The sequence below is a fragment of the Mandrillus leucophaeus genome, unplaced genomic scaffold (genome assembly GCF_000951045.1).
Source record: "Mandrillus leucophaeus isolate KB7577 unplaced genomic scaffold, Mleu.le_1.0 Scaffold284, whole genome shotgun sequence".
Classification (NCBI taxonomy): Eukaryota; Metazoa; Chordata; class Mammalia; order Primates; family Cercopithecidae; genus Mandrillus; species Mandrillus leucophaeus.
The window spans coordinates 1,117,883-1,133,889 of NW_012102965.1; the positions used below are offsets into that span (position 1 = coordinate 1,117,883).

At 40.3% G+C, this 16,007-nt stretch overlaps 1 protein-coding gene across 4 annotated transcripts in view; it reads right to left on the reverse strand.

Annotated features, from left to right (window-relative positions):
- The window catches only part of PHTF2 (putative homeodomain transcription factor 2), a 159,931-nt gene that overhangs the window by 89,661 nt on the left and 54,263 nt on the right, over positions 1-16,007 (reverse strand). The window contains exon 2 of one of the 4 annotated variants that reach the window (XM_011985449.1): positions 14,590-14,691. The exons of the other annotated variants lie outside the window; for them this stretch is intronic. Within the exon in view, the coding sequence (XP_011840839.1) occupies positions 14,590-14,691 (102 nt within the window). The remainder of the gene's footprint in view (positions 1-14,589; positions 14,692-16,007) is intronic. 4 annotated transcript variants of the gene reach the window in all.

A 16,007-nucleotide genomic window follows, 5' to 3' on the forward strand; every position in this document is an offset into this window, starting at 1 on the left:
GCAGTATTGGGGTGGGAGTTACCCGATTTTCCAGGTGTTGTGTGTCTCAGTTCCCCTGGCTAGGAAAAGGGATTCCCTTCCCCCTTGCGCTTCCCAGGTGAGGCAATGCCTCGCCCTGCTTCAGCTCTCGCTGGTCGGGCTGCAGCAGCTGACCAGCACGGATCGTCTGGCACTCCCCAGTGAGATGAATCCAGTACTTCAGTTGAAAATGCAGAAATCACCGGTCTTCTGTGTCGCTCGCGCTGGGAGTTGGAGACTGGAGCTGTTCCTATTCGGCCATCTTTCGCAGAGCAGGATTTTAACAATCAAGTGGACAGGATGACACCACTCAGCCTTTTTCCCCAGCCACCCCTGTCATTGCCCAATGGGCCCATGAACAAAGTGGCAGGGATGGAGGTTACACATGGGCTCAGCAACATGGACTTCCACTCACCAAGGCTGACCTGGCCGCAGCCACTGCTGAGTGCCCAATTTGCCAGCAGCAGAGACCAATACTGAGCCCTCGATATGGCACCACTCCTCGGGGTGATCAGCCAGTTACCTCGTGGCAGACTGATTATATTAAACCTTTTGCATCATGGAAAGGGCAGAGGTTTGTCCTCACTGGAATAAACCCTTACTCCAGATATGGTTTCACCTAACCTGCATGCAAGCTTCTGCCAAGACTACCATCATGGACTCATGGAATGCCTTATCCAACATCATGGTATTCCACACAGCACTGCCTTTGGCCAAGGCACTCACTTTACGGCTAAAGAAGTGTGGCAGTGGGCTCATGCTTACGGAATTCATGGGTCTTACCATGCTCCCCATCATCCTGAAGCAGCTGGATTGACAGAACAGCGGAATGCGCTTTTAAAGTCACAATTACAACAGCAACTAGGTGACAATACTTTGCAGGGCTGGGGCAAAGTGTATGCTCTGAATCAGCATACAATATATGGTACTGTTTCTCTCATAGCCAGGATTCACAGGTTCAGGAATCAAGGGGTAGAAGTGGAAGTAGCACCACTCACCATCACCCCTAGTGATCCACTAGTAAAATTTTTGCTTCCTGTTCCTGAGACATTACGTTCTGCTGGCCTGGAGGTCTCAGTTCCAGAGGGAGGAACACTGCCACTAGGAGACAAAACAACTCCATTAAACTGAAGTTAAGAGTGCCACCTGGACACTTCGGGCTCCTCCTATCTTTAAGTCAACAGGCTAAGAAGGGAGTTACAGTGATTGGCCCAGACTATCAAGATGAAATCAGTCTACTACTCCACAACGGAAGTAAGGAAGAGTATGCACAGAATACACGAGATCCATTAGGGCGTCTCTTAGTATCACCATGCCCTGTGATTAAGGTCAATGGGAAACTACAACAGCCCAGTTCACACAGGACAAAAATGACCCAGACCATTCAGGAATGAAGGTTTGGGCACTCCACCAGGGAAAAAACCATGACTTGCTGAGGTGCTTGCTGAAGGCCAAGGGAATACAGAATGGGTAGTAGAAGAAGGTAGTCATCAATACCAGCTACAACCACATGATCAGTTGCAGAAACAAGGACTGTAACTCTCATGAGTGTTTCCACCTTCTTCTGTTAAAAATGTGTGTGCATGTATACACTTGTACTAAGAAAATAACTTCATTTTTATTTCTTTTCTCCTTTATCATGTGACATAAAATTTATTTACTTCACATCAGCATTTAAGTATTGTTAACTTCACGTAATATTATTTGGAATGGGGATTGGTGCATTTCTGGTTGTACAAAGGATAGTTGTATTATGTTAGGCTTATTATTGTCTTTATCTGAAGATTATATATGATCTCAGGAGATGTGTATGGGTTAGGGGTGGGCTTGTGATGCTTAATACTGAGTGTCAACTTGACTGGATTGAAGGATAAAAAGTATTGATGCTAGGTGTGCCTGTGAGGCTGTTGCCAAAGGAGATTAACATTTGAGTCAGTGGGCTGGGAAAAGCAGACCCATCCTTAATCTAGGTGAGCAAAATCTAATCAGCTGCCAGTGTGGCTAGAATATAAGCAGGCAGAAAAATGTGACAAGCGAGACTGGCCTGGCCTAGCCTCCCAGCCTGTATCTTTCTCCTGTGTTGGATGCTTCTTGCCCTTGAACAGCAGATTCCAAGTTCTTCAGTTTTGGAACTCAGACTGGCTCTCCTTTCTCCTCAGCCTGCAGATGGCCTATTGTAAGACCTTGTGATAGTGTGAGTTAATACTTAATAAACTCATATATATATATATATAAAATTTTTTTTCATTAGTTCTGTCCCACTAGAGAACCCTGACTGATACAACATACAAAAAAAAAAAACACAAAAATGGATTAAAGATTTAAAAATAAGACCTAGGCTGGGCACAGTGGCTCACACCTGTAATCCCAGCACTTTGGGAGGCTGAGGCGGGTGGATCATGAGGTCAGGAGATCGAGACCATCCTGGATAACACGGTGAAACCCCATCTCTACTAAAAAAATATATAAAAAATTAGCTGGACATGGTGGCAGGCGCCTGTAGTCCCAGGTACTCGGGAGGCAGAGGCAGGAGAATGGTGTGAACCCGGGTGGCAGAGCTTGCAGTGAGCCAAGATCACACCACTGCACTCCAGCCTGGGCAACAGAGCAAGACTCCGTTACAAAAAAAAAAAGAAAAGAAACAAAATCGCAAGATCTAAAACTATAAAACTGCTAGAAGAAAACACTGGAGAAACACTTCAGGACACTGATCTAGGCAAAGAATAATTTTGGGGTAAGACCCCAAAAGCACAGGCAACAAAAGTAAAAATAGACAAATGGAATTATATGAAACTAAAAAGCTTCTGCGCAGCAAAGAAAACAAGAGAGTGAAGAGACAACCTGCAGAATGGGAGAAAATATTTACAAACTACCTATCCAACAAAGGATTAATAACCAGAATATATAAGGAACTCAAACAACTCAACAGCAAAAAAACCCCAAATAATCCAATTCAAATATATGGGTAAAATAGCGCCACAGACATTTCTCAATAGAAGACACAGAAGTGGCCAAAAGGTATGTTAAAAAAAAAAAAAAAAAAAAAAACAAAACAGTAACAACAAAAAAACTCAACATCACTAATCATCAGGGAAATACAAATCAAAACAACGAGATATCATCTCACTCTAGTTAAAATGGCTACTATTGAAAAGACAAAAAATAACATATGCTGGTGAGATGCAGAGAAAGAGGAATGCTAATACACTGTTGGTAAGAATGTAAATTAGTACAGCCACCATGGTAAACAGTATGAAGGCTCCTTAAAAAACTAAAAATTGACTAGCATATGATCCAGCAATATAAAAGAAGGAAGTCCTGCCATTTGCAGCAACATGGATGGAACTGAAGGTCATTATGTTAAATGAAATAAGCCAGTCACAGAAAGACAAATATTGATTGCTGTTCTCATATATGGGAGCTATACAAATTGATCTCATGGAGGTAGACAGTAGTACAGGAGACTGGGAAGTGAGGAGGATAAAGAAAGGTTGGTTAATGGGTGCAAAACACACATAGAAGGAATAAGTTCTAGTGTTTGATAGCACAGGAGGGTAACAATAATTTATTATATACTTCAAAATAGCTGGAAGAGTAGTTTTAAAATGTTCCCAACATAAAGAAATGATAAATGTTTGAGGTAATGGATAGCCTAATTACCCTGATCTAATCATTACCCATTCTATGTAAGTATCAAAATATTACATGTATCCCATAAGACATATAATTATGTATCAATTAAAAATTTTAAAAATAAAAAATGAAACAGATGTACAGACCTTCAATAACTTGCTCAAAGTCAAAAGACAACCAATGACAGAACCAGACTGAAAAGATGTTCTATTCCAAAGATCTTTTTTGTTTTTTTGTTTTTGTTTTTTTCCTGCTTGATTTTTAAGTCACTAAGATTAATAAAATACAAATAGGATCTAGATTTATGTGTGGTACGAATTCAAATTGTTCAAGTCAAAATGAAAGGGAAAATTTATTTTAAAATTTCTCAGATACTATGTTAGAGCTTTCTCAAAAATCATTTAAAAGTTAACATTATCACTCCCCTTTTAAACATGAGGAAACTGAGTCTCAGAGATGTTAGCCCAAGGTCAGATAGTTTTTAAAACACAGAAGTTGGATTCCACCTGCAAAGCATAAAAGCCCACAGGCTTTCCATTATATAATGCTGCCTTCCTAGGATAAATCTGATTTGTCTTTTCTCAAAATAATAGCAATGTGGAAATTGCTATTCTCAGTGGCAGAAACCATTTCAAACTACTTGTTGAGATGAGAATTAAGTAAATATACTACCCATTTCAGGTATATCCATTCTTTGACTTGCTGAAATTTGTTTTTAATTAATCAGATTACTAAGAATAGCTTTCATTTTTTCTTTGTATTCATGATTGTAATAAAAAGTCCAATTTTGGCTGGGCAAGGTGGCTCATGCCTGTAGTCCCAGCACTTTGGAAGGCTGAGGTAGGAGGACTGCTTGAAGCCAGGAGTCCAAGACCAGCCGGGGCAACAAAGCAAGACTCTGTTCTGTACAAAAAAAAAAAATTTTTTTTTTAATTAGCCAGGCGAAGTGGTGCATGCCTGTAGCTCCAGCTACTCAGGAGGTTAAGGCAGGAAGACTGCTTGAGCCCGGGAGTTGGAGGCTGCATTGAGCTATGATAGTGCAGGATACTATACTCTAGCCTGGCAACAAAGTGAGACCCTGTCTCAAAAGAAAAAAACAAAAAATCAAATATTTTTACTTCTTTCACATATAAGAGGCTAAATGCCATCCAAGGAGACTGGGAAGTTTCCACCAAGGCACTTCATGTAGAATGGGGGGAAAAAAGGAAATGTTTCTTAACATTAATGGGTATATTTATGATATTCTCTCATCTATATTAACTACTTTATAAAAGGTATTGGGCATGATTTGCCTCCCAGAACACAACTTGCTTTAAAGTTCTGCCAACTTTGTAAATTCCTTAAACAGGGATTCATCAATCTACTAAAACAAAAGATCATATGTACAGGAGAACTGCACAGATGTTTTACAGCATGAAGCTGTAGATTAAGTATTTACTTTATTACACTGTCTATCACCCAATCTAAGATGATGCTAGAAGAAAAAAAATGAAAGCTCTCACATATTTCTTCTCAACTGCCATCTACTATTAGATAATTTTTTTCCTATGATATACCACAACTCCTTAGCTGTGCCCCCTTCCCCCACCTTGGATAGAAGGTCCAACCATGGTTACTGAAGGATACTAACATCTCTGCTTTTTACTCCTCAAATGCCAGTTGAGGCAGTTAATATTCACAATATTACAATAACAGCAGTAAGTAGTAGTTAGAATTTATTTATCAAGTGCTGATACCCTTTCCACATATTAACTTACTTAATTCCCACAGCACTACTAAGTAGATATTACTGCTATCTCTATTTTTACAGTATAAAAACTTAGGTTGTACAAGGTTAAACAGTAGCAATAAACAGGAATTCAAATACAGACAACCTGGCTCCATAGCTGTGCTCTTACCCACCAGTAATTTCATTAATATACATCCACAAAAACAACCCTACGTTCACTTGCCTTGGTTCTGATCACTAAGAGATGTCTGGGAAGGGTTACATTTAATCCCTAATCATTGTCATATACTTCTCCCTGTATTACCTTCTGTGGGCTATCTTGCCAGCAGGTAAGCCATCAGGGCTTATTAAAAAAGCAAATAAAAATATACAAAACTCTTCAAGAATTAGCCTTAACAATATGTAAAATAATTAGTATTATTAATCAAAGGGTAATTATAAGGATTAAATGTGCTCATACGTATGGGGCTAACAACAGGAACAGACATGCAAAAGCTCAATAATTAGCCATTACATCATCTGGATATTATCTAATGCTTCCTTTTCCTTCATATTGCAGCATGTGACAAGGAAAGAATGTAAAAGCCTATTTGCATTCTTTTACTACTCATCATAGCATATACTCTGATTTATCATTCTAAAACACAACCCTGACTAAATCATGTGTACAAAATATAAATCAAGGCTACAGCACCATCCTTGTTTACATATTTCTAATAGTTTACTATAAATAGCATGAAAAGCTATGTCATATTTTAAAGCAATTTAAATGCCAAGAATATTAACATATCTTAGTTATTTTAAAAATACCTAACATAATATTGCTGTTCATTCATTTGAAATCAAATATGAGACCATTAAAGAGAACAATCTTACGCCGTAGAGACCAGTATTAACTTTTTTCTCACTGACGACACAACTGAGGCTTTAAGAGATCTCAGGTTTTACATCTGGTAAAACCCAGTTTCTGACTTCCAATTCCATGCCCTTTCCACTGCACCACACTCTTTTACGTAACTTGTTAACCACAGGCCAGTATTTTCCTAAGTACGTTCAACAGATACTCAGGGGAAAAAATTAAGCCAAATAAATTGAGAAATGATGTTTTCTCTGTCTGTCTCTTAGACAGTCAACTACACATTATTTGCCCTGGAAAATCCTGAAATCATAAAACTTGTTTACCTGTGTCTCACTCAATATTTTCCAAACTGATTTGACTATGAAATCCTTTTATTCTCCTAATACTTATTAACATCATGCAGAGCACACTTCAGGAAATCTTACTACAGAATAAACCATTACGTTTAATACTTAATTTTTTTTTTTTTGGAGACATAGTCTCATTCTGTCGTCCAGGCAGGAGTGTGGCGGTGTGATCTTGGCTCACTGCAACCTCTGCCTCCCAAGTTCAAGCGATTCTCCTGCCTCAGACTTCCAAACAGCTGGGACTACAGGTGTGCACCACCATGCCTGGCTAATTTTTGTATTTTTAGTAGAGGCAGGGTTTCACCATATTGGCCAGGCTGGTCTTGAACTCCCGACCTCAACTGATCTGCCCGCCTTTGCCTCCCAAAGTACTGGGATTACAGGCATGAGCCGAGCCCAGCCTAATACTTAATGTAATAGATAATCAGTATAAAGAGTCTATTTCACAGATTTGACAACTCAAACCAAGTCCCTTGAAATAAGTGCCTGGCTTGATTCATGGCACATCAAAGATTCTTAAGAATAAAAAAACTATATAAACTAAAAGTTTAATATAAATACTGTCCCCTGACAGCACTGTTTTCAAAGCAGTAAACATTTACCAAGTACTAAGTATACAGTAAGACCCTGAAATAATGGAGATATAAAGATAATGATTCTTGCTCTCATGGATTAGCAGGGGAGATTAATTATCAAGTCAGCCTGTAATAAGCAGTAGAATAAACAAAATACCACTGTCATACAGAAGTAGAAGAATAACCAATATTATAAAAGAGATTGGCTGGGTGCCAAGGCTCACATCTATAGTGCCAGCACTTTAGGAGGCCGAGCCAGGCGGATCACGAGGTCAGGAGTTTGAGACCAGCCTGACCAACATGGTGAAACCCCGTCTCTACTAAAAATACAAAAATTAGCTGGGCATGGTGATGCATGCCTGTAGTCCCAGCTACTCAGGAGGCTGAGGCAGGAGAATCACTTGAACCCGGGAAGTAGAGGTTGCAGTGAGCCGAGATCGTGCCACTGCACTATAGCCTGGACAACAGAGCGAGACTCTGTCTCCAAAAAAAAAAAAAAAAGGAGGGGGGAGATTCCCAAATTATTGTTAAATGGAGCAGAATGAATTTAGCTTATATGGAAAATCTCAGGATGTTTATGTCTAGGATGGTAAAAGAGGATGAAGATCTCTCTGTAGCTTTCCCCGTCCCTACACAGAAATAACTCCCCTTTCAAATTTTTTTCCTCAAGGAATACTATCACATATTACTAGGGTCATGTCAAAAAGACTCAGAAGCCAACCTAAATAAGCTCCTATTATTAAGACAGAACAATCTGTCTGACAATGGGAAAGACATTATTAGGGACAATAACTCCAACAGGTGGAAACATGAAATATTTTTAAAGCCATGAGTTCATAATGATAATTAAACAAACAAGCAACACAGTGGTGACCTTTGGAGGATGCTGGGTAACTACAACATTACTCTGTAAACTGTAAAGAGAAAGAATCAAGAAAAAAAAAAAACAACACTATACCACTGCCACAAAAAGAACACACACAACTTTCCCATAGGAGCACTAGCAGGAGGAGATACCTAATTCAGTTTTCAGGGGATTATGAAAAATATCTGTGAGGGGAAGATGCCAGTTTTGAGTTTTAAGGACCAACTTTAGTTAAAAAAAAAAAAAAAAAATTAAAAGCCTAAGTGGGCAGTCTAAACACTAAGGTGAAAAATAGCATGGGAAGACTTTAAATAGTTTTACTCAGAGGGATGGTGTTAGAAGGTAAGAAAAGTTGAAGGCTGAAAGGGGTAGGCAATGAGGCTACAAAGCTAACTGGAATTAGACCAGAAAAATCCTTATAGGCCTTGCAAAGAGTTTATACCACATATGAAAGAAAGCCTTTGACGAGTGTTAAAAAGGTGAGTGACAACATCAAATTTTTGTTTAAGAGAAATCACTCTGGTGGGTGTGAAACATATTTAACTGGAACAAGAATGAAAGAATAATGAAGGTAGGGAGATCACAACAGACTTGAGAAATATTTAGAAGACAAAAGCAGTAACAGAATGGTGACTAGAGGAATAAACTCACAGGGAACTTTGTGTGAGTTACTGTAACACTTTCAAGGTAATTCTATTGCAGCATTTACCATAAAGTATAACAGTTACTTGTTTACATCTTGGCTCCCCATGATGCAGTTTCCTAAAGATAAGAACTCAGTCGGGCTGGGTAAGGTGGCTCACACTTGTAAATCCCAACACTTTGGGAGGCAGAGGCTGGAGGATAGCTTGAGCTCGGGAGTTTGAGCCCAGCCTGGGCAACATGGAGAAACTCCATCCCTACAGAAAATTTTTTAACAACTAAGCCAGGCATGGTGGCTGACTCCTGCAGTCTCCAGCTGCTCAGGAGGCTGACGTAGGAGCCCAGGATGTTGAAGCTGCAGTGAGCCATGATCGTGCCACTGCACTCCAACTTGGGCGACAGAGTAAGAACCTATCTTCCAAAGAAAAAAAAAAAAAAAACAAGGAACTCAGTGCCTGATACATAGTAGACACATCGTAAGTGTTATTTAAACATAAATGCATGTAAATCCTATCAGGATATGATTTTTTGGAATGAGAAAGTCTTGGTTTAAAAAAAAAGCCTTTAATAATCCATGTGTAATAAACTTTAGTTTAAGAACTACACTGAGACCAGGTTGGGGGGGAGGGAAGAAAAAATATTTAATCCTAAAAATCAATCTCTACAGGTAAAACTAAATGTATTGAATTCTCCCTATATGAAATCAATGGAGGGAGGTTCTACCTAGTAATTTTCTCCTTGGTTTTCCACCAGTAAATAAAAATAAACCATATAATAAAGTGTCACAGTGGACAAAACAGCAGTAATTAGAAATACATCCTGCTGCCTACCATTTTGAGATTGGAAAAATAAGACCTCATTCCTCTGATTCCCCAAAGCTGTAAAAGAAGTACATTTTAATAAGGCTACCTTACTAACTAGCTCTTTATATATCATCTTACTTGATTGGAGATTACACTATCCCCCTTCTCCACAAATTAGGTAAACCAGAACTCTTTGTAATTCAAATCCACCACAGGGGTAGAGAAAAAGATACCGAAAACAGAAAGCAAACTAAAGCAAGACTTCACTAAAAATAGCCAGGCAAAATATATCCTAATAAGGATATTGATTCAGGGCAGAAGTTCAAATGGGAAACTTTCAGGTTGTATATGTTCGGCATTTTATTCTCTGTGAATCAATCCTTGGTGCTGAATCAACAGCTTTTATTTGAATAAACTCTATGGTCCATTGGGTAAAGAGAAATTTAGCTTCTAAGTTGACCTGTTAAATGGCATTTGCAAATGTCATTCTTTGTAGAACTTAAACACACAGCAGGTTAACAACAGTGTTTTAGTCACTCCCAGGCCTTTCAAAGTTGGTACATTTGCCTAATTTTAGGCTGCTGATGGTAATTTACTACTTTATTTCACCATCATGTCTGTTGCTATGGTTAAAAATAAACTGACTGCAAGACACTTGGAATATAACTGGCAAACATTATATCATTGATGAACATTTCTGTTTTAAACCTATTCATCAAAAAACGAAAAAGGTTAGAGGCTAGTTTTCCAGCATGTCATAAAATATTTTTCTTTCCAATACTCCACAGGTATAAGAAGCTTTATTCAATAAAGAACTTCAACTCTATTCAAACAGCATCATTTCTTGGATCTCCTCATACCTGTGTAAACTACTACTTTAATTTTTAGGTGCTGTATCTGGCAACTGCTATTGGCAAATGATTGCTTCCTTTTAATGGAAAAATTATTCCTTTTATCCAAAAAAAGTCATAAGCAAATGACTGCAGTATTTCAAATAAATTATACACTATGTAGAAATTCCTAGTCTTGATGTACCAAGGTATTTGCAAACCAAAAACCAAAAACATTCTATTACCAAATACTTAACTTCTAAAGAGAACAAATATAAAATGCTAAGAATTTAGAAATGTATGTATTATAGTGCCTTAACACTGTAAAAAAGACATCTCAAAAACCTTAAAGAATTTTCTACTGATAATGTTCTTATGAAGTCAGTACTTTTACACTAAGGAGAACTATAGATGGATCCCATTGGAGTCTATAAACATTACTGTGTAGAAGCCTAAAAAGGTACTGCTAGGGAAGAGTGAAAGGTATTTTTTTCTATTTTTCCTTTTTTTTTTTTTTTTGAGATGGAGTTTCACTCGTTGCCCAGGCTAGAGTGCAATGACATGATCTCGGCTCACCGCAACCTCCGCCTTCCAGGTTTAAGCGATTCTCCTGCCTCAGCCTCCCAAGTAGCTGGAATTACAGGCATGCGCTACCACGCCCGGCAAATTTTGTGTTTTTCGTAGAGATGGGGTTTCTCCATGTTGGTCAGGCTGGTCTCAAACTCCCAACCTCAGGTGATCTACCTGTCTTGGCCTCCCAGAGTGCTGGGATTACAGGCATGAGCCACCGCGCCTGGCCTATTTTTCCATTTTCTTTACAAATGGGAGTTGAATCTGTAATCTCCATTAAGTACACATACTGCTAATTCTAAACATAAAATTCTATAAATTCATGGTACAGTTGACAACATCTCTGGACCAGGTTAAAAACAAAAACAAAAACAAAAAAAAACACAAGACCTTTAAGTTCCCTTATCTCTCAATGTTTTAGTTTTCTCATCTGTAAAATAAAGATAATAGAGGATTAATTTATAAGGAATCTTTCCCTTTCTGCATTTCTCTCAATGTTTTAGTTTTCTCATCTGTAAAATAAAGATAATAGAAGATTAATTTACAAGGAATCTTTCCCTTTCTGCATTTCTGATTCTTTAGTAAGGTTAGGTTCTAGCACAAGGTAGCCTAAACAGTTGTAGCCTCAGGCAAAACAAAAACAAAGGAACAACAATAAGGCCGGCATGGTGACTCAGCCTGTAATCCCAGAACTTTGGGAGGTTGAGGCCCGCAGATCACGAAGTCAAGAGATGGAGACCAGCCTGGCCAACATAGTGAAAACCCATCTCTACTAAAAACACAAAAAATTAGCCAGGCATAGTGATGGGCGCCTGTAATCCCAGCTACTCGGGAGGCTGAGGCAGGAGAATCGCTTGAACCTGGGAGGTGGAGCTTGCAGCGACCCAAGATCGCACCACTGCACTCCAGCCGGGGCAACAGAGCGAGACACGAGACACGGCATCAAAACAAACAAACAAACAAACATCAAAAGAGCTATCAGTAAAATCAGTTCATTGGAGTAGTACTTGACTTTTCACCCAAAGAACTTTATTCAGGTTTTACTTTAGAATAACGTAATTTATTTACCTATAATTCTTTTTTTGTTTTGTTTTGTTTTGCAGACGGAGTCTTGTTCTGTCGCCCAGGCTAGAGTGCAATGGCGGGATCTCGGCTCACTGTAACCTCTGCCTCCCAGGTTCAAGCGATTCTCCTGCTTCAGCCTCTCAAGTAGCTGGGATTACAGGCATGTACCACCACAGCTGACTAATTTTTGTATTTTTAGTAGAGACGAGGTTTCACCATGTTGGCCAGGCCGGTCTCAAACTCCCAGTCTCAAGTGATCTGCCCACCTTGGCCTCCCAAAGTGCTGGAATTACAGGCATGAGCCACTGTGCCTGGCCTATTCACCTACAATTCTACAAACTGATTAAACAACAAATCAAGATAAGGCTAAACAGAGAACTCACAATAAAGGACAGATCTATCACAATGTATTATAACCAAAGCCATAATAGACAATAACAACCACAAATCAGGTAAATATTAGAAAATGGTCATTTCTACTCTATTTGCAGTGCTAAAGGAAACAGTCAAAAGTAAAAGAAAATTTGATCATTTAAAAAAACATACTAGTTACTATTATATTTTTAAGAATGATATAGTCATCCCTCAGTATCTGTGGAGGATTAATGCCAGGACCACTTGCAGATATTAAAAATCCATGAATCCTCAAGTCCCTTATATAAGATGGTGTAGTATTTGCATATAACATATGCATATCCTCTCATATACTTTACATCATCTCTAGATTATTTATAATACCTAATATGATATAACTGTTCTGTAAATAGTGGTTATACTGTATTGTTTAGGGAATAATGGCAAGGAAAAAAAAAAGTCTGTACATGCTCAGTACACACATAACCACCCATTTTTTAAAAATACTTTTAAGCCAGGTATGGTAGCTCACACATGTAATCCCAGTACTTCGAGGCTAGAAGTTCAAGGCCAGCCTGGGAAATATAGCAAGATGCCACCTTTACAAAAAATTTTAAAATGAGCTGGGTGTGGTGGTGCGTGCCTGTAGTCCCAGCTACTTGGGAGGCTGATGTGGGAGGATCATTTGAGCCCAGAAGTTCTAGGTTACAGTGAGATATGATCACACCACTGTACTCTAGCCTGGGAGACAACAAGGCCCTTTCTCTAAAAATAAATAAATAAATAAATAAATAAAAATTTTTTAAAATGTATTTTTGATCCACAGTTGCTTGAATCCACAGATGTGGAGCCCACAGACCTCGAGGGCTGACTGTACTTCATATTTATTGACAATTTATAAACCACTTAAACACTTATTTTTATTTTTTAGAGATGAGGGTCCTGTTATGCTACCCAACCTGGACTCAAAATGTTGGACTCAATCAATGCCTCAGCTGTGTAAGTAGCTGGGACTATAGGTGTGCAACATCATACCTGGTAAAAAATTTTCAAGAAATCTTATTTAGATTATTGGAGCAAGATGGCCAAATAGCAATCATGCTCCCAGAAGGAACACCAAATTGAACAAACTACACAAGAAAGCACTTCCATAAGAACCAAAAATCAGGTGAGTAAACACAGTACTTTGTTTTAACCCTTATCAAGGAAAGACACACTGAAAAGGGTAGGAAAGACAGTCTTGAATTGTCAACACCACTCCTCCCACATTCCCAGTAGCAGCCGTGTGGCGTGGACAGAGTATATCAACATGCTTGGGGGACAGAAAGTGTAGTGATTATGACTTTGCATTGGAACTTGGTGCTGCCCTGTCACAGTGGAAAGCAACATGGGGCAAAATTCAGCTGGTGCCCATGGAGGCAGCATTTAGACCAGTCCTAGGCAGAGGGGTATTATCCAGCCCAACAGTCAGAAACTGCATTCTGGCTAGCCCTACCACTACAGACTAACGCCTTCTGGGGTCCTAAATAAACTTGAAAGGCAATCTAGGCCACAAGGACTGGAATTCTTAGGCAAGTCCTGGTACTGTGCTGGGCTCAGAGCCAGTGGACTTGGTGTGCATGCAGCCCAATGAGATAGCAGCTGGGGTAGCCAAGAGAATGCTTGCACCACTCCTTCCCCAACCCCAGGCAGCGCAGCTCACAGCTCTGGGAGAGACTCCTTCCCTCCATTTGGGGAGAGGAGAGTGAAGAGTAAGGAGGACTAAGAAGACTTTGTCTTGGAACTTGGATAGTAGGTAAGCCACAACAGAATAGGGCACTGGGCAGAGTACTGAAGTGCCCATTCCAGGCTGTAGCTCCCAGACAACCCTTCTAGACACCCTGGGACAGAAGGGAACCCACTGTCTTGAAGGGAAGGACACAGTCCTGGCATGATTCATCACCTGCTGACTAAACAGCCCTTGGGTCTTGAAAACACATAAGTGGTACCCAGGCAGTACTCACTGCAGGCCTTGGGTGAGACCCAGGGTCCTGCTGGCTTTGGGTGTGACCCAGCACATTCTCAGCTGTGATGGCTACAAGGAATAATTCCTTCTGCTTAAGGAAGAGAAAGGGAAGAGTAAGGGGGACTTTGTCTTGCAGCCTGGGCACCAGCTCGGCCGCAGTAGGGTAGAACACCAGGCAGACTCCTGGGTTCCCTGATTCCAGGCCTTGGGTCCCGGTCAGCATTTCTGGACCCAGCATGGGTCAGAGCAAAACCTGCTACCCTGAACGGAGAAAACAGGCCTGGCAGCACTCACCAAACACTGAATGAAGAGCCCTTGGTCCTTGAGCGAACACTGGCAGTAGCCAAGCAGTACTTGCTGTGGGCTTGAGGTGGTGGTGGCCACAGGGAGAAACTCCTACATGAGCAAAGGAGAAGGAAGAGTGCAAAGAACTTTGTCTTGTGGCTTGGGTGCCAATGCAACTGCAGCAGAATAGAGCATGAAGTAGATTTCTAAGATTTCTGACTCCAGGCTCTGGCTCCTGGATGGCATTTCTGTACCTACCCTGGGCTGGGGTCGGGGGTGTGGAGAGTGGGGCAGGGGAGCTTGATGCTCTGGAGGGAAGGATGCAAGCCTAGCTGGATTTACTACCTGCTGACTGAAGAGCTCTTGGGCCTTGAGTGAATGTTAGTGATAGCCCAGGGAGTGGTCACTGTAGGCCTTGGGCGAGACCCAGTGCCATACTGGCTTCGGGTCTAACCTGCACAGTCCTAGTAGTGGTAGCCAAAGGAGTGCATGCACTACCCTTCCCCCAGCTCCAGGCAGCTCAGCAGACAGAGACTCCATTTGTTTGGTGAAAGGTAAGGGAAAGGAAGAGACTCTCCCTGATAATCCAGGGAGTTTTCCCACTTCTTACACAAGACAACCAAAGCAGTACCTGCACAAGTCTGCAAGAGTCACTGCATTACCAAGCTTGGGTTGCCCCCTAATGCAGATACGGCCACAATGACCAAAGATTTAGATCACAAAACTAAATTCCCTTTGAATACTTGGAAATCCTTCCCAAGAAGGATAGGTACAAACAAACTCAGACTGCAAAGAATACAATAAATACCTAACTCTTCAATGTCCAAACATCAATGAACACCCACAAACATCAAGACGATCCAGGAAAACATGACCTCACCAAATGAACTAAATAAGGCACCAGTGACCAATTCCAGAGTGACAAAGATATGCGACTGTTAAGACAGATAATTCAAAATAGCTATTTTGAGGAAGCTTAATGAAATTCAAGATAAAAAGGAGAAGGAATTTGGAATCCTATTAGAAAAATTTTACAATAAGATTGAAATAATTTTAAAATGTAAATCAAATTCTGGGGCTTCAAGATACACTGGCTGACTTTAAAAAAAAGAGAGAGAAAAAAAAATCTGGAGCTGAGTGGCCAGGCCCGGTGGCTCATACCTGTAATCCTAACACTTTGGGAGGCCAAGGTGAGCTCAGAAGTTCAAGACTAGCCGGACAACACGCTGAAACCCTGTCTCTTTAATTTTTTGTATTAAAATACAAAAAATTAGCTGGGTGTGGTGGTGCACGCCTGTAGTCCCAGCTACTCAGGAGGCTGAGGCATGAGAATTGCTTGAACCCAGGAGGCAGAGGTTCCAGTGAGCTGAGATCACACCACTGCACTCCAGCCTGGGCAACAGAGCAAGACTCTGTCTCAAAAAAAA